This window comes from Anser cygnoides, chromosome 36 (assembly GCF_040182565.1).
Source record: "Anser cygnoides isolate HZ-2024a breed goose chromosome 36, Taihu_goose_T2T_genome, whole genome shotgun sequence".
NCBI classification, from domain to species: Eukaryota; Metazoa; Chordata; class Aves; order Anseriformes; family Anatidae; genus Anser; species Anser cygnoides.
This window is the reverse complement of record NC_089908.1, coordinates 1,861,549-1,885,729: the sequence shown is the minus strand read 5'-3', so window position 1 is coordinate 1,885,729 and position 24,181 is coordinate 1,861,549. Positions and strand designations below refer to the sequence as shown.

General features: G+C 45.7%; 1 protein-coding gene across 1 annotated transcript in view; it reads left to right on the top strand.

Moving 5' to 3' along the window:
* LOC125181504 (vasculin-like) overlaps positions 1 to 24,181 on the top strand; it is a 62,572-nt gene that overhangs the window by 8,651 nt on the left and 29,740 nt on the right. The window contains 5 exon segments of the mRNA XM_066986963.1: positions 639 to 764; positions 6,967 to 7,090; positions 7,569 to 7,792; positions 8,994 to 9,060; positions 17,838 to 17,897. Of these exon segments, the coding sequence (XP_066843064.1) occupies positions 702 to 764; positions 6,967 to 7,090; positions 7,569 to 7,792; positions 8,994 to 9,060; positions 17,838 to 17,897 (538 nt within the window). The 5' untranslated portion in view covers positions 639 to 701.

Genomic DNA, 24,181 nt, shown 5'->3' with positions numbered 1-24,181 from the left:
TCTCTTGTTTGCTGAGAAATGTTTCTCTGCCTGTGGGGAGAACAAGGGGTAGAAAAAGTACTCTCGGGTTTTGCCTTAAGCCATTACCTTCTCTTGCCCATTTTCAAACTAGTGAATTTTACTGGATTTTGGCAGTATTTCTGGATATTCAGGCTCTGTTTCTATTCAATCTAGAGGAAAATACGGGGTTCTTGGCATCTAGTTTTCTCATGAAGAATCTTAATGTGGCCTCTGAGATTAACTTTCAGGGGCTAATTTGGGAAACCAGCTTCTTCTAAGAAGCTAGTGAAATAGCTTCTATAATCCATTCTAGACAGTATCAGAAAATATTTCAAGGAGATAATTTTGCCACAGCTTTCTGATCAGACCTCACGCAAGGTGCTTCATCCAGTTTGTAAGAGGAAATAAAGGAATGAATGTTAGTTCTAATTTTATGATCTTTGTGAAATATTTGATTAGTGTGACACTTCGGTAATAAAAGGACAAATGTGACGCTGTAATGAGATAAGGCTAGCTAGATTACAAATCATATCTGTTTGAGACAACAATACCAGACAACAGAAGGGAGGTAGTGATTATACCACAAGTATAATGTTCTTGAAATGAGTACTTTTTAGATGTTTATCTTGTTTTTCCAGTTACAGGGACTTGCCATGAGGTGCTGAAGCCTTGTCTCATTGATTCAGAGAGACTGGACCTAAATGGCGCAACATGACTTTGCTCCAGCCTGGCTTAATTTTCCTACTCCACCATCATCAACAAAGGTATGTTTTTGCTGTTCTGATCAGGCAGCTTCAATATTACAGAAGTCTAAATGTCATAACGTCAATCATAATAAAAATAATAATAAAACATAATAAATATGGGAAGGGTGATAACGGATGATATATATCAAGTCTTGCTGTCATGATTTAAATACTTGAACCTTGGTTCTCAAGCTCATATCTCTAGTAGGGGGTTTCTGCTTGAGCACCTGAGTTCAAGGAAAGAAGAATGTGGACACATTTCCAGAGCTGCTGTTAGATTAAAATTTCCTTCATCAGTAGCTTAAAATGAATTATTGTATTGCTGGAAAAACTGAGAGGCATGTGCTTGATGTTCTTGCTTCTGATTTTGCTTTGTCCTATATGTTTTAGAGAACGTTTTTTCTTATTCCATCATCAAAGTGATTAAAAAAAATGCTTTTGAAAATAGACCTTCTGAAATGTCTCATCAGTTACTGGGGGTAGTGTGTGGTGCTTTCAAATAGTTGTGCACCCTCACTGTTGGCTGTTCCATCTAGACTACAATTACTTCATTTATGAAATGGAAAAGTTAGCTTGAGAACAAGAAATAGCGGTCCCTAGAATACTTGGAAAACAAGGAAAGTCTTGAAAGTCTTGAATATGTTTCTTGTATAAATGTGTGTTTTGTTTTGTTTTGTTTTTTTATCCTGGCATATCCTTCTACTCTTTCCTAATTTGTGTGACTGCAGAAGCAGAGGCAGCACTGGATATTTCAGACTCCTATTATCTGTTTTATTTTTCTATTTGTAGACCTGCCTTCTTTCCTTCTTTGTTCTAATCTTTTTGAATGCAATATCTGTATCTACAGCTATGAGAGTGGTATTGCCTTGCTTTAATGTATTTAAGTTTCTTGCTGTCTTCATGTCCATGGAAAATATTTAGCCTTTATAAACTTTGGAAATGAGCTTGTGCTATTGTTCAATGCATAGTCAGCAGTCAGTATTAGTTGACTCCACTGCTTTACTTATGTATCTACACACACATGCATGCATGCACTTTTTTATTCAGGTCATTGAATGTTTTTATTGCTCTATTTATCTTCTATGCTGAACTAGCTAGCTTGTTTATTGTAGTCTATCAGCAACTGTCAGTTGCTATTACGGGAATGTTAGGCTCATCTGTTCCTGAGAGCTGTATATTTTTGATCTGCTTGATTTCTGAGAGATTCAACTCCTTGATCTGCCTTTTCCAATTTAATACACTTTCAATAGGAAAAGTAATTAGAGCTTAATTTAATATAGTGTCCCAATTATAAAACAATTTTTCTCCATGTGTTTCATGAATCTGCTGGAAGGGACTTACCTGCATACTTAAAATGCCAGTACAGCATGATAAAAGTAAGTTCCAGCATTGCCCAAGTACTATTCAAATATATCTGAGGTGTGAGGTTTTTTGTTGCCTCCTTCCTGAATTGTGCAAAGCTTCATTGCAAACATCTGTCTTCCATGAATCTTTACCTGAAGGAGTTTAGATAAACTTTCATTTCTTCCAAAAGCTTTGTAGTTGTATGCTTTCTCCGTTATAGTCCTTGTGCTTCGTTGTCTGTATTGCAGCTTATTTCCTTGCGTTACCTCTTCCTTTAGCGATGAGCATTTTGCGATACACAGCCCGTTTGGATATTAAGCGCTTAGTCTTTTTGGTCCTACCCATGTGTAGTAATTCCTAATTTACATCATAAGGCTTGTTCTGTCATTCCTTCACGAGAAAGATCTCAAATGTTGTGGCCCCCTGCGTGCCCCCCCCCCCAACACTTCCTAGAATAGGTGTTTGTTTCTGCTTCCCATATCTGAACAAGGCAGCTGAAGAAAAGAGCAGATAAGAGGGATGGAGATGAAGAAAGAAGGGAAGGCATCTCATGTTTCATGCAGAATGGGGCTGGGATGAAGCTGTGGTATCAACAACATCTGGATTGGAAAAGGAGAAACTGAACTCTGACCTGTTTCCCTGAAGAGGCACTTTTATTAACTGTATCTTCAGGAGTTTGGTTCCCTCTCAGTGCTGCGTAGCTGAGGCTTTCCCTCATGTAGGTAAAGGTTAGTATTAGAAAAACCTGATACAAGGAATCTGGGAATGTGAATGAACTCTCATAATGTGACTGAAATGAATTACATCTTGATTAAAATCCAATTCACCTATTGCTCCTGGTTTCCTTTTAAGGTTAAGCTTTTGATATATAAGTGATAGGGAGGTGATATAAAGCTGGGTAGCCACTGCTGAGCAGCTTTAGTTCAGGTCTGGAACTATGTTGTGGTTTAACCCAGCAGGCAGTTAAGTACCACACACAGCTGTTTCCCCCCCAGTGGGATGGGGGAGAGAATCAGGAAGAAAAAGTAAAAGTTCATGGGTTGAGATACAGTTTAATAGGACAGGAAAGGAAGAGAGAACTGAAGTTCAACAAGGCCAAGTGCCGGGTCCTGCACCTGGGGCACAACAACCCCAAGCAGTGCTACAGGCTGGGAGATGAGTGGCTGGAAAGCTGCCTGGCAGAGAAGGACCTGGGAGTAGTGGTTGATAGTTGGCTGACTATGAGCCAGCAGTGTGCTCAGGTGGCCAAGAAGGCCAAACGGCATCCTGGCTTGTATAAGAAACAGTGTGGCCAGCAGGACTAGGGAAGTGATTGTGCCCCTGTACTCGGCTCTGGTGAGGCCGCACCTCGAGTACTGTGTTCAGTTTTGGGCCCCTCACTACAAGAAGGACATGGAGGCGCTCGAGCGAGTCCAGAGAAGGGCAACAAAGCTGGTGAGGGGTCTGGAGAACAAGGCTTATGAGGAGCGGCTGAGGGAGGTGGGGTTGTTTAGCTTGGAGAAGAGGAGGCTCAGGGGCGACCTTATCGCGCTCTAGAGGTACCTTAAAGGAGGCTGTAGCGAGGTGGGGGTTGGTCTATTCTCCCACGTGCCCGGTGACAGGACGAGGGGAATGGGCTAAAGTTGCGCCAGGGGAGGTTTAGGTTGGATATTAGGAAAAACTTCTTTACTGAAAGGGTTGTTAGGCATTGGAACGGGCTACCCAGGGAAGTGGTTGAGTCACCATCCCTGGAGGTCTTTAAAAGACGTTTAGATGTAGAGCTTAGTGCTATGGTTTAGTGGAGGACTTGTTAGTGTTAGGTCAGAGGTTGGACTAGGTGATCTTAGTGGTCTCTTCCAACCTAAATGATTCTGTGAAATATTGTTAATTGAATGTACAAAGCAAGTGATGCACAATGCAATTGCTCACCACCCGTTCAACCACCAGCCCATCCCTGAGCAGCGGTCACCCCACCCCAGCCAACTCCCCCGTATTAATTGTTCAGCATGATATCCTATGGTAAAGACCATCCTTCTGGGCGGTTTGGGTCAGCTGTCCTGGTTCTGTCCCCTCACAGCTCCTGCTGCACCCCCAGTCTCCTCGCTGGCAGGGCAGTATGAGAATCTGAAAAGTCCTTGGCTTAGTGTAAGCACTGCTCTGTAACAACTAAAACATCAGCATTATTTTTCTCCTAAATCCAAAACAGAGCCCCATACCAGCTACTAGGAGGAAAATTAACTCTATCCTAGCCAAAACCAGCACAAACTAATATTTGCTTCAATACAGTACTCTAGTTGAGCAGATGTGAATAGCTGAGCCATCTTTGGATATGGACAAAACTTTTTTGGGAAGGATTTTTATAAATTGTACATGGGCAATACAGACTGTTAAACTCAATAGTTTTTGCAAGGTTACTGTTAATTCATGTTAAGCGATAAGATTTCAGAAATCTCTTTTGCTTTGTTTCTTGGCTGGCTGAAACAAATCAGATAATTTCTCAACTTCTAGAAATTGCCAATAGATTTCCTGTGGATTATAAAGCTTACTGTTGTCTTTGCAACAAGAGGCTTGACTGATACCTCCATCATGTGGGGAAAATGCAAATGGGATGATCTTTGCATATCACTTAGCAAGTTTAGATGCTTTATATTGAGTACAACTCAAAACACTAGATGTGAAATGCTGACAGTTATACTTTGCGAAAGTGTGATTGTTCTTCAAGGTTATACCAAAAATGAAATTCTAAAGGCAGTATTATTCGGTTGTCGTGTGTAAATGAACAGGTGAAGCAATCTTCTAAAACTCAATTTATAATCAGCAAATCTGGACCTTTCTTAATTTTTTAGTGGCTTATTCAAAGCTTGTTTATAAGGAATTAATATTGAGGTTCCTTATCATAATTTAACTACTTAAATCTTAAGTTTCTTATGGTTTTCTCTTTTTTTTTCCTCTCTCTAGGTTTGCAAGGAAATAATTCATTTCCCAGATCTCAGATTGAGAGGGAAATCCGTTTTCATGTGACTTATGTACAGTTTGGAAATGCATGCTTTGTATTTTGAACATATCTAGTGCTTTTGTGAGTTTGAATTTTAAGCACTGGATTTTTGAACAGCACTTGAGCATGACAGGTCTTTATCTCAACCCATGAGTTTTTACCTTCCCCCCTCCCCCCCCCCCCTCATGATTCTCTCCCCCATCCCACAGGTGGGATGTCTGCCGGGTTAAACCACAATACAGTGGTATTACAGTAAGTAGCCCAGATTAATGAAGAATGAATCTTGATGGAACCAGAGAAGTGCAGTGGTGATGTTACCAGAACTGGCTTTAGCATGCAACAATCCAAAACTACATAGCATCTCTACTGTCCAGAAGGACCATTATGATGGAGGGAGCCTAAAATCAATCCCACTGTGGGTCCGTGGGGCGTGTAAGCGAATGGCTGGCTTAAATTGCAACAGAAGGGTAGCCAGAACTCACAAAAGTTTTCTAAGGATTCTTTGGGGGTAGCAGCTCATTACTGAGGTCTAGATTAAGACAGAATGCAAATGTGTTTTTATTTTTTTTAATTTTTATTTATTTATTTATTTATTTATTTATTTTATCCTAGTCTTGCTGCTATCAGAATAGAGTGTTTTGCCTTTTCTGTCTCAACTCAGAATGTGTAAGAATAGCAACTGGTATATTGTGGATCATGATTTGTTATGTGTTTACAAGTATTATGTGAATAAGCCATTACTGCTGTCTTTTAGGGGGTAGACTGAGGAGTGGGAGGGGGAGGGTTTTTCTCAGGAGTAAGCTTCAGGCAGCAAAATCAATACTTTTGTGTAGTGAAGCTAATACTCCCAAGAACTGCTAAACTTATTTTGCTCACGTAGTACATTTTTCACATAGCTACAAAAGCAAAAATGCCCAGCTATTATGGCACTGGGGAATGTTTGATTTCTTGCACATGTGCAATACAGTGGGCTCAGTGCACAGTAAGTCTGGTGCTGGAGGGAAGGGGAAACTTTTTGCTGTTGTTGGGAGATGTGTGGCACGTAGAACAGTAAGACAGCATTATTTTTGCAGAAAGAAAAGTTATTCTTGAATTTTTAAGGTGTAGTAGCGAAAGAAATGCTATAGTGTTAAAATAGTAAAGGCAGATAGACATAATAGGGAAGACAGCTTCTGTAAGATGTGATACTTTTTGATTTAATCCCCTTAGGTATGAGTTCTAGTGAGGATGTATTTTGATTTGAGTGCTATTCTCAGCATAAGGTTTTAACTTATGCAGTATTTCCTACTGGTATATTAAAGATTTACTTTAAAATGTCTATAATCCCTACTTATAAGCTGATAATTTGAAGTATATTTGTGAATCTATACTTTTGACTGTTTTGTTTGTATTTCATAACTAGTTGTGTTTGCCTTATTAAAATTTAATTACAAGGCTAATATAATAAACTGGGTCTTTTGGGTACTGCTGCATGTGATCAAAGCAACTCCTTGTTTTCTGTGCAATGCATGTGTGGTCTCTGACAACCCAAACTAAGATCCCAGATTTTGAAATATCCTGCCTTCCAAATTATGTTCTCGTGTCCTTTCTTACCTTTTTTTTTCCCCCTCTGCTGCAACACGTGACACTTGTCTTCATTCTGCTGCCAAACCAGAATAAACACTTGACTTTTTTACCCTGTGTCGCAAGCATGGTCCTCAACACTGTTTCGGTGTCCTGGAGTGGAAGATACAGCTTCCACTTCTGCTGGCATGAAAGGTGATGAACATGTGCATACCTGAGAGTTACTGTATTGTCTGCCAAAGTCCTTTTAAAAATGGTTTGAATATACCACGAGTAATGCATGTTACAGTTTTGTTATTAATCAGATATCTCGGGTCTACTACTTTTGCTCCTTTACAGTCATCACTGAACTTTGAGAGACATTCTGAAAACTTTTTGTGGGCAGAGAATCGTTATGAAGTAAATCGCAGAAGACGCAACTCCTCAGATGGGCTTGATTCTAACGTTGGACGACATTATAGAGGTATAATTTAGCTTTCATGGAATGTTTTTACATCATTGATATGTAGCACTCTGGCTAGGAAAAAAATATATGATGATAATAGTTGTCCTATGCTAAATGTTGTGTTCTGTAGTAACATTAGAGGTGATGGAAAGATGGATCATCTGGGAGAGAATGTGATGAGTAAGGGTTAGTCAGAGTAATGCGATTCCAGGTGTATTTCTATCTTAACTCGTTCTAATTCTTAATTTTCTAGCTAATGACATATAAATGAGTAGTCAGGAAAAGGGGTTGAGTAGTCTTAATGTTGGACTACAATCCTCTTTCTCTAGAACTGTTTTATGAGATTCTTCCCTACTGCTTATATGAATAAGTCCACTATGCTATCACATCCCAGAGTATGGGGCTGCTTGCTTGACTCCTCTAACAATTTTGCAAAAGTAGACTGTTCTTCCAAAACTGGTTGTTATTACATTTCTTTAAAACTTAAAAATCTAAGGGCATTTTGGAAGAAAAGAGAAGAATGGTTGGCGTTCACAAGGCAGAAATGGTACAGAAAATATAAACTATCGTGGGGGATACCATGGCGGAGGTTCCCGTGCTCATACCAGCACTTCCCACTGTGGAAAAAGCCAAGGCCTGCATGAAAACAATGTACCTGATAATGAAACTGGGAAAAAGGAAGACAAGGAAGTACCTAAACAGTTTGAGGCTGAGGATTTTGTAAGTTAATTGTAATTATAATAAACAAGATTCTATTGTTTCTGCAAGTTCCATTTTGTCCATTACAAGCTACTTCATGAGATTTCACCAGTTACAGGTTATCGTGTAAGGGATCGCCCTTCCCATAGGTAAGGGGGTGTTAGTCATTTGTCCGCTAACTTGTTTCTCTTTTCATCTCCATTTTTATCACTGTATATTTATTATTGTCAATTAAATGTTTAAGTGAAACTACAGTTGGGTTCCAAGTTGATTTTTTATAGTATTTTTGCCACAGTAAACTGCGGCACGTGTAATTGTGTAGAATTTAATACATACCTCACTGGAAATTTGAAGTACTAACAAAGTTATTCTGCTGCTGGTCCTTTGAGGTTTCATGTTTCAACCTACAATTTTAGGATATAAGAGGAAGGATAAACTTCCTCTTTGAAGAACCATACATCACTTTTTTTTTGGTTTGTTTTTGGCTTTCTTCAGATAGTTTATATAATGGTATTGACTGCTGCTTGAGATCACAGAATCACAGAATTGTAGGGGTTGGAAGGGACCTCGAGAGATCATTGGGTCCAACCCCCCTGCCAAAGCAGGTTCCCTAGAGCAGGTTGCCCAGGTAGGCGTCCAGACGTGTCTTGAATATCTCCAGAGAAGGAGACTCCACAACCTCCCTGGGCAGCCTGTTTCAGTGCTCCGTCACCCTCACTGTGAAGAAGTTCTTTCGCATGTTGGTGCGGAACTTCCTGTGATCCATTTTGTGGCCATTGCCCCTTCTCCTGTCCCCACAAACCACTGAAAAGAGGCTGCCCAAATCCCTTTGTCTCCTACACTTAACGTATTTATAAACATTGATAAAATCCCCTCTCAGTCTTCTGTTCTCAAGGCTGAGCAGACCCAGGTGTCTCAGCCTTTCCTCATAGGGGAGGTGCTCCAGGCCCCGTATCATCTTTGTGGCCCTTTGCTGGACTCTTTCCAGGAGATCCCTGTCTTTTTTGTACCGGGGAGCCCAGAGATGTTTTATTGGAGAAGAGAAACAAGTGAGCACTGGTATATTTGGGTTTGCAGAGGGAAGTTTCTAGTCTGTCTCCATTTAAAAGTCTTGGACAGCAGAGGTTATACTTCTGATATTGTTGCGGTTCTTTATTTCATTGGTCTTAGAATTCAAGACTCTTTGAATTTTGTTTTAAATAATGATAAACTTTCCTTTCAGCCGTCTTTGAATCCTGAATATGAGAGGGAACCAAACCAGAATAAGTCTTTAGCTGCAGGTGTGTGGGGTGAGTATTGTTGATGTTCTTAAATATAAAAATATAGTACAGATTTGAAGTAGTTTTATTAGAAGCATAATTTATTTTAGAATATTACAAAGATACAGATGGAAATTGAGGAAATTTCCTCAGTATTATTACAACGTGAGTATCTCTTTGTAAGAGAGGTAATGCTTCTATTTGAATATCAGTCTGGTCTGTAGATACAACCACAGCTAGGGTTCTTGTCCCAGAACAAGTATGCATCTTTTTGTAAAGATGTCAAGAATTTATCTACCAAGAGGAAATGTCACAAAGGTGGGTCACCTAAACTAGTGATGTGATTGCTAGTTGAAGACTTCATGAAAGAATGCTTCTGACTGATTAGAATAGTTAAAGAGCTGGGAGAAAAACCTAGGAGGGCTGGAAAGAGCAGGTTAGGTTGCAAAGACTTAAGGTCTCTTCCTGGAAGCAAATTTCTTGAGCTGATCTGTGTGTTGATGAATTACTTGTAACAAAGCCAACCCTGAGAGTGGGCATTGAACTGAACTGTAGTCTGGGATAACTTTCTCATCTCCACCTGATTTGTACTGTAAAATGATAGCCATATTTTTCTTGAAAGTAGGCTTCTGATACTGAATTGTTCATTAAGAATGTGGCAATAAGGTTTCCCCTGAGCCTTCTCTTCTCCAGACTAAACAACCCCACTTCCCTCAGCTGCTCCTCATAAGACTTATGTTCCAGACCCTTCACTAGCTTCGTAGCCCTTGTCTAGATATGCTCCAGGGCCTCGATGTCCTTCTTGTAGTGAGGGGCCCAAAACTAATCATAGTACTCGAGGTATGGCCTCACCAGAGCAGAGTACAGGGGGCCGATCACTTCCCTGGTCCTGCTGGTTACACTGTTCCTGATACAAGCCAGGATGCCGTTTGGCCTTCTTGGCCACCTGAGCACACTGCCGGCTCATGTTCAGGTGAGCATCAGTCAGCACCCCCAGATCCTTTTCCTCTGCACAGCTTTTGAGTCACTCTGCCCTAAGCCTGTAGTGCTGCATGGGGTTGTTGTGCCCCAAGTGCAGGACCCGGCACTTAGCCATGTTGAACCTCATCCCACTGGCCTCTGCCCATCAACCCAACCTGTCTGGGTCCCTCTGCAGGGCCTTCCTACCCTCCGGCAGATCGACACTTCTCCCCAACTTGGTGCCCTCTGCAAACTTACTGAGGGTGCGCTCCACTCCTTCATCCAAATCACCAATAAAGATATAAAAAAGGATGGGCCCCTACACTGACACCTTGGGAAAACCACTGGTGACCGGTCGCCAGCTGGATTTCACTCCATTCACCACCACTCTCTGGGCCTGGCTGTCCAGCCAGTTTTTAACCCAGCGAAGAGTGCACCTGTCCAAGCCACGGGCTGCCAGGTTCTCCAGGAGACTACTGTGGGAGACCATGTCAAAGGCCTTGCTGAAGTCTAGGTAGACTACATCAACAGCCTTTCCCTCATCCACCAGGCGGGTCACCTTTTCATAGAAGGAGATGAGGTTGATCAGGCAGGACTTGCCTTTTATGAGCCCCTGCTGACCATACCATCTGACGTCATGCTAAGCAATGTATAGGGATGGCTACCTGGGGTGGGGGGGCCGGCTGCTCAGGCATAGGCTGGGCATCAGTCAGCGGGTGGTGAGCAATTGCATTGTGCATCACTTGTTTTGTACACACTATTAGTAGTAATACTATTATCACTATTATTGTTATTATTATATTCCTGTCTTAATAAACTGTCTTTATCTCAACTCACCGGCTTCACTTTCCCGTTTCTCTCCCCCATCCCAGAGAGGGAGGGGGGAGGGTGAGCGAACGGCTGTGTGGTGTTTAGCTGCCGGCCGGGTTAAACCACAACAGTCCTTTTGGCGCCCAACGTGGGGCTCGAAGGGTTGAGATATCGACAGATTTGACCAGAGTGTGTTAAACTAAAATTGGTATAAGTATTAGACCTGCTTAATAGTTGCTAGTCACGATGTGGATTGCCTTAATCTCCAGTCTGCTGTGCCTGTTTTCCAAATTGAGTTTTATAGCGCGTTACTTTCTGTATGTGCTCCCTGTCATGCTGTTTATCCTTTCCGGGCCCTGGTTTAAGATTGTTATGGTACTGTGCGGTGTAACAATGGCTTATGAAATGATGAGATTTCTGGTCACGACTCTATCCTGGTATTTGTACTCAGCACTGTCGTCGACTCTATACTTTGGAAACCATATCTCGGAAACTATTAGCAATTACACCTACTGCCTTTTTTCGTCAGGGAGCCAATCTGTGGAGGGGACAGGGGAAGATATTTTTCCCTACCTGTTCACTCTCCCTTTCTCCTTCACCATCACCCTCTTATCCCCTGAGCTAGTTACGGTGGTTCTCCGAGATGTTGAATATCCTTGGGATACTCAGACCAGCCTGCTCTTGTTGTTATGTCTCCTGAATGCGCTTCAGGTTTTGTTGAGGGTTAAACAACTACTTAGGAATCTCGTCCGGAGAGCTGTCTTGAGGCAGGATAGTTGCGAGTGGCAGGGAGTGTGGGAGGATATGGGCAGGTTTCTAGAGCAGCGTGCACCTCCAGTGTTTTGGACATTCACCCCTGAACAACTGCAAAATCCTAAAAAGCTGGCAGAATGCTTGAAAAAAAGGTGTCATGACTCTGGCAGTTCCAAAGTGACACAAATCACTGTAGCGTGCTGGGGTCTGGCTTGTGCCTATCGAGCTGCAATTGATGCTACTATCAACCAAGTGACAGACCCTGCAGCCGCTCCAGCTCCTGCAGCTGCTCCAGCTCCAGCTCCTGCAGCCGCTCCTGTGGCTGGGTCAGAGAAATGAGCTGTAGCAGTGCAAGTTGCCCCTGTAGACAAGGTGAAAAAATGGTGTAGAGATTCAGGTCGTTTAGAACGCAGACAGTCTTCTGCTAGGTCTAGGTATAGAGAAGACGAGGCTGGGCCATCAGAGGTGCAGGAGGATGAAGATGTCGAAAAATCAACAGTAACTACCCGGACTCTATACCAGCGTGAGCTACGAGATGTGCGAAAAGATTTTGGTCGCTGTATAGGTGAGCAGCTTGTCACCTGGCTGCTCCGGTGCTGGGACACGGGAGCCAATTATGTGGAATTAGAGGGCAAGGAAGCCAGGCGGCTGGGATCCCTTGCTAGGGACGCATGCATTGACAAAGCAATTGGAGATGGAGCACGATCTCGCAGCCTCTGGAGGCGTCTCCTGTCAGCTGTGAAGGAAAGGTATCCCTTCAAGGAAGAACTTGTATGTCTACCAGGCAAGTGGACCACCATGGAGAAGGGAATTCAGTACCTGAGGGAATTAGCCATACGGGAAGTAATTTATAAGGACCTAGACGACGCACAAATATCCACAGATCCAGATGCAGTCCAGTGTACACGACCCATGTGGCGGAAGTTTGTATGGAGTGCACCATCATCATATGCCAGCTCATTGGCAGTAATGGCCTGGAAAGAGGATGAGGAACCCACAGTGGATGAAGTGGCTAAAATACTCCGGCAGTACGAAGAAAGTCTCTCCTCTTCCCTACAGGCCTGCGTCTCGGCTGTGGAGAAACTTTCTGCAGAGGTCCACCAACTTAAAGAGAGTTTATTTTCCTCCCCACCTCTACAAACCAGTGTCTCAGCTATTAGGGGTAAACGTTCATCTATGCAAGGAAGACAATATGGTGGGCACACACACCGTGCCACCCTGTGGTTTTACCTACGTGACCATGGACAGGACATGAGAAAATGGGATGGAAAATCTACTGCAACCCTAGAGGCACGGGTACGTGAATTGCAAAGGAAAACAATTGGGAAAAAGGAGTTCTCTGAAGTTTGCTGCTCCAACTTCCAGCAGGCAGTCCTTTAAACACAGAAATGAAGATTCTGACCAGGACTAGAGGGGCCCTGCCTCCAGCCAGGGGGAGGAAAGGGACAATCGAGTTTATTGGACTGTGTGGATTCGATGGCCTGGCACGTCAGACGCACAGAAGTATAAGGCTTTGGTAGACACCGGTGCACAATGTACTCTAATGCCATCAAGCTATAAAGGGCCAGAGCCCATCTGTATTTATGGTGTGATGGGGGGATCCCAGCAGTTAACTGTATTGGAGGCTGAAGCGAGTCTAACCGGAAATGAGTGGCAAAAGCACCGTATTGTGACTGGCCCAGATGCTCCGTGCATCCTTGGCATAGACTTAGAAGAGGATATTTCAAGGACCCAAAAGGGTTCCGCTGGGCTTTTGGCATAGCTGCCTTGGAGACAGAGGACATTAAACAGTTGTCTACCTTGCCTGGTCTCTCGGAGGACCCTTCCGTTGTGGGGTTGCTGAGGGTTGAAGAATAGCAGGTGCCAGTCTCTACCACAACTGTGCACCGGTGGCAATATCGCACCAACCGAGACTCCCTGATTCCCATCCATAAGCTAATTCGTCAACTGGAGAGCCAAGGAGTGATCAGCAAGACTCATTCACCTTTTAATAGTCCCATATGGCCAGTGCAAAAGTCTAATGGTGAGTGGAGACTAACAGTGGACTATCGTGGCCTGAACGAAGTCACGCCACCACTGAGTGCTGCAGTGCCGGACATGCTAGAACTCCAGTATGAACTGGAATCAAAGGCAGCCAAGTGGTATGCCACAGTTGATATCGCTAATGCATTTTTCTCCATCCCTCTAGCAGCACAGTGCAGGCCACAGTTGGCTTTCACTTGGAGGGGAGTCCAATATACTTGGAATCGGCTGCCCCAGGGGTGGAAACACAGCCCTACCATTTGCCATGGACTGATCCAGTCTGCGCTGGAGCAGGGGGAAGCTCCTGAACACCTGCAGTACGTCGATGACATCATTGTGTGGGGTGTCACAGCAGAGGAATTTTTCGAGAAAGGGAAGAAAATAGTCCAAATCCTTCTGAAGGCCGGTTTTGCCATAAAACAAAATAAAGTCAAAGGACCTGCACGAGAGATCCAGTTTTTAGGAATAAAATGGCAAGATGGACGTCGTCAAATCCCAATGGATGTGATCAATAAAATAGCAGCTATGTCTCCACCACTAGCAAAAAGGAAACACAGGCTTTCCTAGGTGTCGTGGGGTTTTGGAGAATGCACATTCCAAATTACAGTCTGATTGTAAACCCCCTGTACCAAGTAACCCGTAAGAAGAATGCTTTTCAATGGGGCCCGAACAACGACAAGCCTTTGAACAAATTAAGCAGGAAATAGTTCATGAAGTAGCCCTTGGGCCAGTCCGAACAGGACCAGATGTAAATAATGTGCTCTACACCGCAGCCGGGGAGAATGGTCCCACCTGGAGCCTCTGGCAGAAAGAACCTGGGGAAACTCGAGGTCGACCCCTGGGGTTTTGGAGTCGGGGATACAGAGGATCTGAGGCCCGCTATACTCCACCTGAAAAGGAGATATTGGCAGCATATGAAGGAGTTCGATCTGCTTTGGAAGTGGTCGGTACTGAAGCGCAGTTCCTCCTGGCACCCCGACTGCCGGTACTAGGCTGGATGTTCAAAGGAAGGGTCCCCTCTACACATCATGCAACTGATGCCACATGGAGCAAGTGGGTTGCACTGATTACTCAGCGGGCTCAAATAGGAAACCCTGTCACCCAGGGATCTTGGAAGTGATTATGGACCGGCCAGAAGGCAAATATTTTGGGATATCACCAGAGGAGGAGGTGGTCCGTGCTGAAGAAGCCCCACTGTACAACAAGCTACCGGAAAATGAGAAGAAATATGCCTTGTTCACTGATGGGTCCTGTCGTATTGTGGGAAAGCATCGGAGATGGAAAGCTGCTGTATGGAGTCCTACACGACGAGTTGCAGAAGCTGCTGAGGGAGAAGGTGAATCGAGTCAGTTTGCAGAAGTGAAAGCCATTCAGCTGGCTTTAGATATTGCTGAACGAGAAAAATGGCCAGTTCTCTATCTCTATACTGATTCATGGATGGTAGCAAATGCCCTGTGGGGGTGGTTACAGCAATGGAAGCAGAACAACTGGCAGCGCAGGGGCAAGCCCATCTGGGCTGCTGCACTGTGGCAAGATATTGCTGCCCGGGTTTAGAACCTGGTTGTAAAGGTACGCCATGTAGATGCTCTCATGTGCCCAAGAATCGGGCTACTGAAGAACATCAGGACAACCAGCAGGTGGATCAGGCTGCTAAGATTGAAGTGGCTCAGGTGGACCTGGACTGGCAACATAAAGGTGAATTATTTATAGCCCGATGGGCCCATGACACCTCAGGCCATCAAGGTAGAGATGCAACATACAGATGGGCTCGTGATCGAGGGGTGGACCTGACCATGGACACTATAGCACAGGTTATTCATGATTGTGAAACATGTGCTGCAGTCAAGCAAGCCAAGCGGTCAAAGTCTTTTTGGTATGGAGGACGATGGCTGAAATATAAATATGGAGCGGCCTGGCAGATTGATTACATCACACTCCCTCAAACCCGCAACAGCAAGCGCCACGTACTTACAATGGTGGAAGCAACCACCGGATGGCTGGAAACGTATCCTGTGCCCCATGCCACCGCCCGGAACACTATCCTGGGCCTTGAAAAGCAAGTCCTATGGCGACACGGCACCCCAGAGAGAATTGAGTCAGACAACGGGACTCATTTCCGAAACAACCTTATAGACACTTGGGCCAAAGAACATGGCATTGAGTGGGTGTATCACATCCCCTATCATGCACCAGCCTCTGGAAAAGTTGAACGATACAATGGACTGTTAAAGACTACACTGAAAGCAATGGGTGCTGGGACATTCGAAAATATGGATACGCATTTGGGAAAGGCCACCTGGTTACTCAATACTAGGGGATCTGCCAACCGAGCTGGACCTGCCCAATCAAACCTGTTACATACAGTAGAAGGGGATAAAGTTCCTGTAGTGCACGTAAGAAACATGCTGGGTAAAACAGTCTGGGCTACTCCTGCCTCAGGAAAAGGCAAACCCATTCGTGGGATTGCTTCTGCTCAGGGACCTGGATGCACTTGGTGGGTAATGCAAAAGAATGGGGAGGTCCGGTGTGTAACTCAAGGGGATTTAATACTGGGTGAGAATAGCCCATGAGTTGAATTGTAGTATGTTAATTATTATATAATACTGTATGTCATCACTACCATGATTGCTATATACCATAGATGAAAATGGTGATTAATTAGAATGTATTGGAAAGAGTGTAACCTGAGCATGACATAAATGGTATGGAATAAGGGGTGGATATCTCTCCTGGTTCCAGTTAGGACAGAGTTAATTTTCCTCCTAGTAGCTTGTAGGGTGCTATGGTTTGGATTAGGATGAGAAGAGCGCTGATAACATGCTGATGTTTTAATTGTTGCAGAGCAGTGCTTACACTAAGCCAAGGACTTTTCGGCTTCTCGCTCTGTCCTGCCAGCGAGCAGGCTGGGGGTGCAGCAGGAGCTGGGAGGGGACAGACCCAGGACAGCTGACCCAAACTGGCCAAAGGGGTATTCCATACCATCTGACGTCATGCTAAACAATATATAGGGGTGGCTGGCCGGGGTGGGGGGCCGGCTGCTCGGGGATAGGCTGGGCATCGGTCAGCGGGTGGTGAGCAATTGCATTGTGCATCACTTGTTTCTTACACATTATTATTATTAATACTATTATTATTATTGTTGTTGTTGTTGTTGTTGTTCTTATTATTTTCCTGTCTTAATAAACTGTCTTTATCTCAACTCACCGGCTTCACTTTCCCGTTTCTCTCCCCCATCCCAGAGAGGGAGGGGGGAGGGTGAGCGAACGGCTGTGTGGTTTTTAGCTGCCAGCCGGGTTAAACCATAACACTGGCCCTGTTTCCCTGGTTGTCCCGCATATGTTGAATGATTGCATTCAAGATGACCTGCTCCATCACCTTTCCTGGCACCGAGATCAGGCTGACAGGCCTGTGGTTCCCTGGTTCCTCCTTATGACCTTTCGTATAGATAGGCGTCACATTACTAAGTCTCCAGTTGCAGATTCTCAGAATTGTAGGGGTTGGATGGGACCTCGAGAGATCATTGCAAAAAGCAGGTTCCCTAGAGCAGGTTGACCAGGTAGGCGTCCAGACGTGTCTTGAATATCTCCAGAGGAGACTCCACAACCTCCCTGGGCAGCCTGTTTCAGTGCTCCGTCACCCTCACTGTGAAGAAGTTCTTTCGCGTGTTGGTGCGGAACTTCCTGTGATCCATTTTGTGGCCATTGCCCCTTCTCCTGTCCCCACAAACCACTGAGAAGAGGTTGGCCAAATCCCTCTGTCTCCCACACTTAAGGTATTTATAAACATTAATATGATCCCCCTCTCAGTCTTCTGTTCTCAAGGCTGAGCAGACCCAGGTGTCTCAGCCTTTCCTCATAGGGGAGGTGCTCCAGGCCCCGTATCATCTTTGTGGCCCTTTGCTGGACTCTTCCCAGGAGATCCCTGTCTTTTTTGTAGTGGGGAGCCCAGAACTGGACACAGTACTCCAGGTGAGGCCTGACCAGGGCAGAGTAGAGGGGGAGGATCACCTTCCTTGACCTGCTGGCCGTGCTTCTTTTAATGCACGCCAGGATCCCATTGGCCTTCTTGGCCACCAGGGCACACTGCTGGCTCATGGCCAACCTGTCGTCCACCAGGACCCCCAGGTCCTTCTCCGCAGAGCTCCTCTCCAGCAGGTCATCCCCCAGCCTGTCCTGATATATGCGGTTGTTCCTTCCCAGGTGCAGGACTCTACACTTGCTCTTGTTAAACCTCATTTGGTTTCTTCCTGCCCATCTCTCCAGCCTGTCCAGGTCTTGCTGAATGGCAGCACAGCCTTCTGGCGTGTCGTCCGCTCCTCCCAGGTTTGTATCATCAGTGTACTTGCTGAGGGTGGACACTGTTTCCTCATCAAGGTCGTCGATGAAGTTGTTGAACAAGACCGGACCCAGCACCGACCCCTGGGGAACACCGCTAGTCACAGGGACATCCAGGACCTCTCCAGATGACCATGACTGCTGATAGATGATGGAAAGCGGCCCAGCAGTCACATCTGCCAACCCCCTCAGCACCCTTGGGTGGATCCCATCTGGCCCCATGGACTTGTGACAGTCCACGTTGTGGTGGTTTTACCGTGCTAGGCAGCTGAACACCACAACCGCTCTCTCCCTCCCCCTCCTTAGATGAGGAGGGGAAGAAGTAAAGGAAAGAACAACTCACGGGTTGAGATAAGGATGATTTAATTAAAGGGAAGAAAAAAATAATTATTAAGGAAAGATTATTATTAATTAAACAATTTAACTAAACAATTAACAATTTAACTAAAGGGGAAAAAAAGGAAAGGGGAAGAGGGAGGGGGAAAGGGAAAACTAAACAAAACAAGTAAAGGCTATGTGGAAGTGCAGAGGAAAGAAATTACTCTCTACTTCCCACAAATGAGCGATGCTTGACCACGTCCTTGAAGCAGGGCCTCAACGCACGTAGCCGGTGTTCGGGAGGAGGATGGATGTTTTCACAACGAGAGCCCACCCCTCCCCTCTTCCTCCTTTTTCCACCTTTTATTGCTGAGTGTGACATCATATGGTATGGAATATCCCTTTGGTTGGTTTAGGTCAGCTGCCCTGGTGATGTTTCTTTTCTCACATCTTTGCCCACCCCTAGGGGGGTTAGAGAGAGTCCTGATGCTGTGCCAGCACTGCTCAGCAGGAAACACAGCACTGGTGTGATACCATTGCTGTTTTAGCTACGAGTGCAGAGCACAGCACTGTATGGGCTGCTGCAGGGAAAGTTAACATCCCAGCCCGACCCAGTACAACCTCCACCCCTTATTCCATAACATTTGTGTCACTCTCAGGTCCCCCATACTTTAGCATGTAAGTATTCTCATCACCGTTGTCCCTTGTCCTTTAACAGATCGATGGGTAAGTATGTCTTTTCATCCTATAGGTCTTTCTTGGAAAATGTTCATAAGAACTGTTGACAACTTGGTCTTCATCTGCCAAAATGGTCACTCACAGCAGGCGGAGTTGGATGTCTGGACGCCAGCACCAGCTTAGCTCAAGTCCTTGTTGCACTTGCCCGGTTCCTTGCGAAGTTGACCTGTTGTTGATCCTGCAGCATCTTCCTACAACATATAACTTAGATTACAGATTAGTTTTCTCTCAAGGTTAAATCTCCTTGAGGCATGCACTTGATATCCCCATTCTTTTGCATGACCCACCAGGTATACCCCGGTCCTTGGGCGAAGACAATCCCACGAGTGGGTTTGCCTTTTCCTGAGGCAGGAGCATCCCACACCGCCTTCCCCATCCACTTTCCTACATGCACTACGGGGACTTTAGCTCCTTTCACCGTGTGTAGGGGTTTTGCTTCAGCAGGACCAGCACGGCTGTCAGACCCCCTGTTGTTATCTAGCCAAGTGGCTTCTGGTAGATTTATGTCCCATTGTTTCCATGTCCCAGCACCCAATGCTCGTAACATAGTCTTTAACAGTCCGTTGTACTTCTCAACCTTCCCAGAGGCTTGTGGGTGATAAGGGATGTGATACACCCACTCAATACCATGCCTCTTGGCCCAGGAGGTGACAAGATTGTTTCGGAAATGACTGCCATTGTCAGACTCAATTCTCTCTGGTGTACCATGACGCCACAGCACTTGCCTTTCCAGGCCCAAGATAGTGTTTCGGGCCGTGGCATGGTTTACGGGGTATGTTTCCAGCCACCCAGTAGTTGCTTCTACTGTGGTGAGTATGTACCGTTTGCCTTGGTGGGTTTGTGGGAGTGGTCCGATATAGTCAATATGCCAGGCCTCACCATATTGAAACCCTAGCCACCTCCCCCTATTCCAGGGAGATTTTACCTCCATGGCGCTCTTGATTGCAGCACAGGTCTCACACTCATCGGTAACCTGTGTGATGGCCTCAGTGGTCAGGTCCACCCCTCGATCACGAGCCCATCTGTATGTGGCATCCCTCCCCAGATGTCCTGATGTTTCATGGGCCCATCGAGCTACAGACAGCTCACCCTTACGTCCCCAGTCCAGATCCACATGAGCCACATCAATTTTTGAAGCTCGATCCACTTCTTCGTTGTTCTGATGTTCTTCAGTAGCGCGGCTCTTGGGCATGTGGGCATCTACATGACGTACTTTTACATCCAGGTTTTCTACCCAAGCAGCAATATCTTGCCACAGGGTAGCAGCCCAGATAGGTTTACCTCTGCGCTGCCAGTTGCTCTGTTTCCATTGCTGCAGCCACCCCCACAGAGCATTTGCCACCATCCATGAGTCAGTGTAGAGATACAGTACTGGCCATTTTTCTCTTTTGGCAATTTCTAGGGCCAGTTGTATGGCTTTTACTTCTGCATACTGACTCGACTCGCCTTCCCCTTCCATGGCCTCCACGACTTGTCGTGTGGGACTCCACACAGCAGCTTTCCATTTCCGATGGCTCCCTACCACACGGCAGGATCCGTCAGTGAACAACACAGACTGCTTTCTGTCTTCAGGCAACTCATTATATGCTGGTGCCTCTTCAGCACGGGTTACCTCTTCTGTCGGCACTCCGAAATCTCTGCCTTCCGGCCAGTCCATGATCTCTTCCAGGATTCCTGGGCGGTTGGGTTTCCCCATTCGAGCCCGCTGTGTAATTAACGCTATCCACTTCCTCCACGTAGCATCAGTTGCATGCTGTGTAGTGGGAATTTTCCCTTTGAACATCCAGTGTAACACAGGTAGCTGTGGTGCCAAGAGGAGCTGTGCTTCTGTACCCACAACTTCTGAAGCAGCTTGAACACCCTCATATGCCGTGAGTATCTCCTTTTCAGTTGGGGTGTAATTGGCTTCTGATCCTCGATAGCCCCGTCTCCAGAAACCCAGAGGTCGACCTCGAGTTTCTCCTGGGGTTTTCTGCCAGAGGCTCCAGGTGAGGCCATGCTCCCCGGCCGCAGTGTAAAATATGTTTTGCACAGCTGGTCCGGTACGGACAGGCCCAAGGGCTACTGCACGAGCTATTTCTTGTTTGATTTGTTCAAAGGCCTGTTGTTGCTCGGGGCCCCCACTTGAAATAGTTTCTCTTTCGAGTCACTCGATACAGAGGACTCACAAGCTGACTATAGCCTGGAACATGCATTCTCCAGAATCCCACAAGGCCTAGGAAAGCTTGTGTTTCTTCTTTGCTAGTTGGCGGAGACATTGCTGTTTTTTTATTGATCACATCCATCAGAATATGGCGACGTCCATCCTGCCATTTTACCCCCAAGAACTGGATTTCCTGTGCGGGTCCCTTGACCTTACTCTGTTTAATGGCAAAACCAGCTTTCAGGAGAATTTGGATTACTTTCTTCCCTTTCTCATAAACTTCTTCAGCTGTGTTGCCCCACACGAGGATGTCATCAATGTACTGCAGGTGTTCAGGAGCTCCCCCTTGTTCCAGTGCAGACTGGATCAGTCCATGGCAAATGGTAGGGCTGTGTTTCCACCCCTGGGGCAGCCGATTCCAAGTATATTGGACACCCCTCCAAGTGAACGCAAACTGTGGCCTGCATGCTGCTGCCAGAGGGATGGAGAAAAATGCATTAGCAATATCGATTGTGGCATACCACTTGGCTGCCTTTGACTCTAGTTCGTACTGGAATTCTAGCATGTCTGGCACTGCAGGGCTCAGTGGTGGTGTGACTTCGTTCAGGCCGCGATAGTCCACCGTTAGCCTCCACTCGCCATTAGACTTTTGCACTGGCCATATGGGACTATTAAAGGGTGAGTGAGTCTTGCTGATCACTCCTTGACTCTCCAGCCGATGAACCAGCTCATGGATGGGAATCAGGGAGTCTCGGTTTGTGCGATATTGCCTTCGGTGCACCCTTGTGGTAGCGATTGGTACCTGCTGTTCTTCAACCTTCAGCAATCCTACAACGGAAGGGTCTTCTGAAAGGCCAGGCAGGGTAGACAGCTGCCTAATCTTCTCTGTGCTCAAAGCAGCTATGCCAAAAGCCCACCGGTACCCTTTTGGATCCTTGAAGTACCCTCTCTTGAGGTAGTCTATGCCAAGGATGCATGGAGCCTCGGGGCCAGTCACAATGGGATGCTTTTGCCACTCATTCCCAGTTAGACTCACTTCAGCTTCCAATACAGTTAATTGTTGGGATCCCCCTGTCACTCCAGAGATACAGATGGGTTCTGTCCCTTGGTAGCCTGATGGCATTAAGGTACATTGTGCGCCAGTGTCCACTAAAGCTTTGTATTCTTGTGGTTCCAATATGCCAGGCCATCGGATCCGCACAGTCCAATAAATTCGGTTATCCCTCTCCTCCACCTGGCCAGAGGCAGGGTGCCTGTAGTCCTGGTTGGAGTATCTGCCAATTAATTCTTGCAAATGAGAAGCAGAGGTCCCTTCATCAGGGTCAAGAATAACATCAGTTCTTCTACTGCCTCTGGGGAACTGCCAAACAGAAACTGGAGCAGCATTTTTTTTAGGAGCCCCTCTTCTTTCTGCTGTATTTCCTTTCAGTTCACGTACCCGAGCAGCTAGGGTTGAAGTAGGTTCATCATCCCATTTCCTCATATTTTCCCCGTGGTCACGCAGATAAAACCACAAGGTGCCACGTGGTGTGCGTCCTGGATACTCGAGCAGGAAAATACTGATTCTTAGTGGCTGAAATATCACTCCGTCTGGATGAGGAGGGATATGCTCGTTCTACGAGGTGGTCAGGTCTTTCGGACAGTTTCTCCACAGCTGAGACACAGGCCTGTAGCGGAGCAGAGAGGTTGTCTTCATATTTTTGAAGCATGCAGGATACAGTATACACTGTTGGTCCCATCCCCTCATCCCACTGAATTCCTGCCAGCGTACTGGCATGTGATGATGGTGCATTCCGCACCAATTTACGCCACATGGATGTTGTGCACTGGACTTCATCGGGATCTTGAGGTGTCTGGGCCTTGTCCAAATCACTATAAACCTTCTCCAGCACAACTAATTCCCGCAAATGCTGGAGACCTTTATCTATAGTGGCCCACTTGCCTACTTGATATACAATATCTTCCTTATGGGGATACCTTTCTTTCACAGCTGCCAGGAGTCGCCTCCAGAGGCTGAGAACCTGTGTCCCTCTCCCAATTCCTTTGTCATTGATCCTTTCTCTAGAGAGGGATCCCAGCTGTTTGGCTTCATTGCCTTCTAGCTGTTGGCTATTGGCCCCAGTGTCCCAGCACTGAAGCAGCCAGGTGAGGATGTGTTCACCTGGGTATCGACCATAATCCTTTCGTATTTCTCGCGACTCACTCAGGGATAGGGATCAAGTGGTTTCTGATTCCTTTATGATTTCCATTCTTCTTCCTGCTGTTTTTGTGATGGCTCTGCTTTAGAGGTGCCTGCCTTCTCCCTCCTTCTTAGGAGAGGCTTCTTCCCTTACTAAACGAGCTGACTTCCGTTTCCATTGTTTTGACTTGACTATGGGGGCGACTGATACCATAGTTGGTTGATCCTCCGGGTCAGCCACAGCATGTGTTATCTGGTCATCTGATTCAGAGACTTCCTCCCTCTCTTCAAGGTGCTGGATGATGTTAAACAGTGTTTGATAGGAGTAAGCCAGGACCCAGCAGGGTGCTGCAAGCTGTCGTTCTCCACCATTATCAGGGTCAGGGCATATGACTCTCAAACATTCTATCAGGTTTTTAGGATTTTGCACTTGTTCAGGGGTGAAGTTCAAAACTATTGGAGGAGACACCCGTGAGAGGTACCTGCCGATATCCTCCCACACACCTTGCCACCTGCCACAAGACTGTTTTGGGATAGATTCCCGGGTAAGCTTTCTAAACAGTCGACTAATCTTAGAGAGAAGAGGAAACCCATTATTCAGAATTAGAAATAGTAATATATGGGTTACACATGGATATTCAAAATACTCAGAAACTGTTGTAATTAGCCCACTGTGAAAGAAGGAGGAGGTACCATTCCTGATATTATTCATAAACTGACTTCCAGATGAGGAAAGAAAGGCAGTGTAATTCTGAACGTTCTCTAAAAGATAGTTTCCATGAGACCCAAATGATAACAGCGCAGAGCCTGAATGCCAGATTAACCTCAAGGCCAGTGCTTGGCAGCACAGCGAATTAAAAAAAAACGAACACAGATTGTAGCACATTCTCGGAT